The sequence below is a fragment of the Buceros rhinoceros genome, unplaced genomic scaffold (genome assembly GCF_000710305.1).
Source record: "Buceros rhinoceros silvestris isolate BGI_N320 unplaced genomic scaffold, ASM71030v1 scaffold32935, whole genome shotgun sequence".
NCBI classification, from domain to species: domain Eukaryota; kingdom Metazoa; phylum Chordata; class Aves; order Bucerotiformes; family Bucerotidae; genus Buceros; species Buceros rhinoceros.
In genome coordinates, this window is record NW_010415128.1 from 4,529 (window position 1) to 5,426 (window position 898).

Genomic DNA, 898 nt, shown 5'->3' on the forward strand with positions numbered 1-898 from the left:
GCTCCCAGCCTGCAGCGGGACCGCAGAGAGCCTGAGATGGGAGGGCAGGTCACTGTGGGACTCATGCACAGCCCGGCAGTCGAGGTGGGCAGCTGGGGACCAGGACATGAGCTCAGGGACCCTCCGGGGTCCCCACAACCTTCCACCCTCTGCTCTTGCAGAGCCCCCTCACCACACAGCCCCAGCGAGCATCCCACGGGCTGGGCTCCGCTCCCCCTCCTGCTACCCACCGGCCAAAGCTGCCTGTGATGGGGTATGACGAGACGAAGGAGCCCAGGATGTTGGCGAAGCCTGCAGTGGGGAAGGAGAGGGGCTGGGGACGCAGCAGCTACGGGAGGCACCGCCCGGGGCTGCGAGATGGGTCTGTGCCCCTGTTGTCACCTGCTCCATCCTCAGGCTGGAACCTGGGGATGGACTGGAGCCTGTCCAGCAGTGTGAGCTCGGCTCAGGCTGCCCTGGAAATGGCCAAGCTGGGAGAAAGGCTCGGGGCGAGGGCAGCATGCAAGGTAGAGGTGGGACTGCTGAGGTGGGCATCTCTGGCAGCTCAGGGGCTGCAGAGCATATGGCAGCACTTGGGTCAGATGCCCACCCCCTGCCCTCCTTCTCCGAGCAGCCTCTTACCCATAGCCAGCAGCTCCTGGTTGGGGTCAATCCTGTAATTGTTCTGCGAGGCTGAAAGGAGACAAGAGGCGTTACCCGGAGCTCCACAGGGGCACAACCTGCCACAAGTGGAGTGGAGCCAGCACACCTGGGACAGCCACGGCCAACATCCGCGGGCACAGCAGCACCCTGAGATAGCATACAGCTCCTGCGCTAACTTCACCTGTGCACAACGCAGGGACCCTCCAGCCCCCTCCCCAGTCAGGCATGGGGGAGCTCCCTGGCCAGGGGAGGGGGT

General features: G+C 65.0%; 1 protein-coding gene across 1 annotated transcript in view; it reads right to left on the reverse strand.

The window, feature by feature from the left end:
• SLC26A11 (solute carrier family 26 (anion exchanger), member 11) overlaps positions 1 to 672 on the reverse strand; it is a gene marked incomplete at both ends in the record, with an annotated part of 3,641 nt that extends 2,969 nt beyond the window's left edge. The window contains 2 exons of the mRNA XM_010137312.1: positions 231 to 291; positions 622 to 672. Coding sequence (XP_010135614.1) covers positions 231 to 291; positions 622 to 672 — 112 coding nt within the window. The remainder of the gene's footprint in view (positions 1 to 230; positions 292 to 621) is intronic.
• Between the last annotated feature and the right edge of the window lie 226 nt (positions 673 to 898).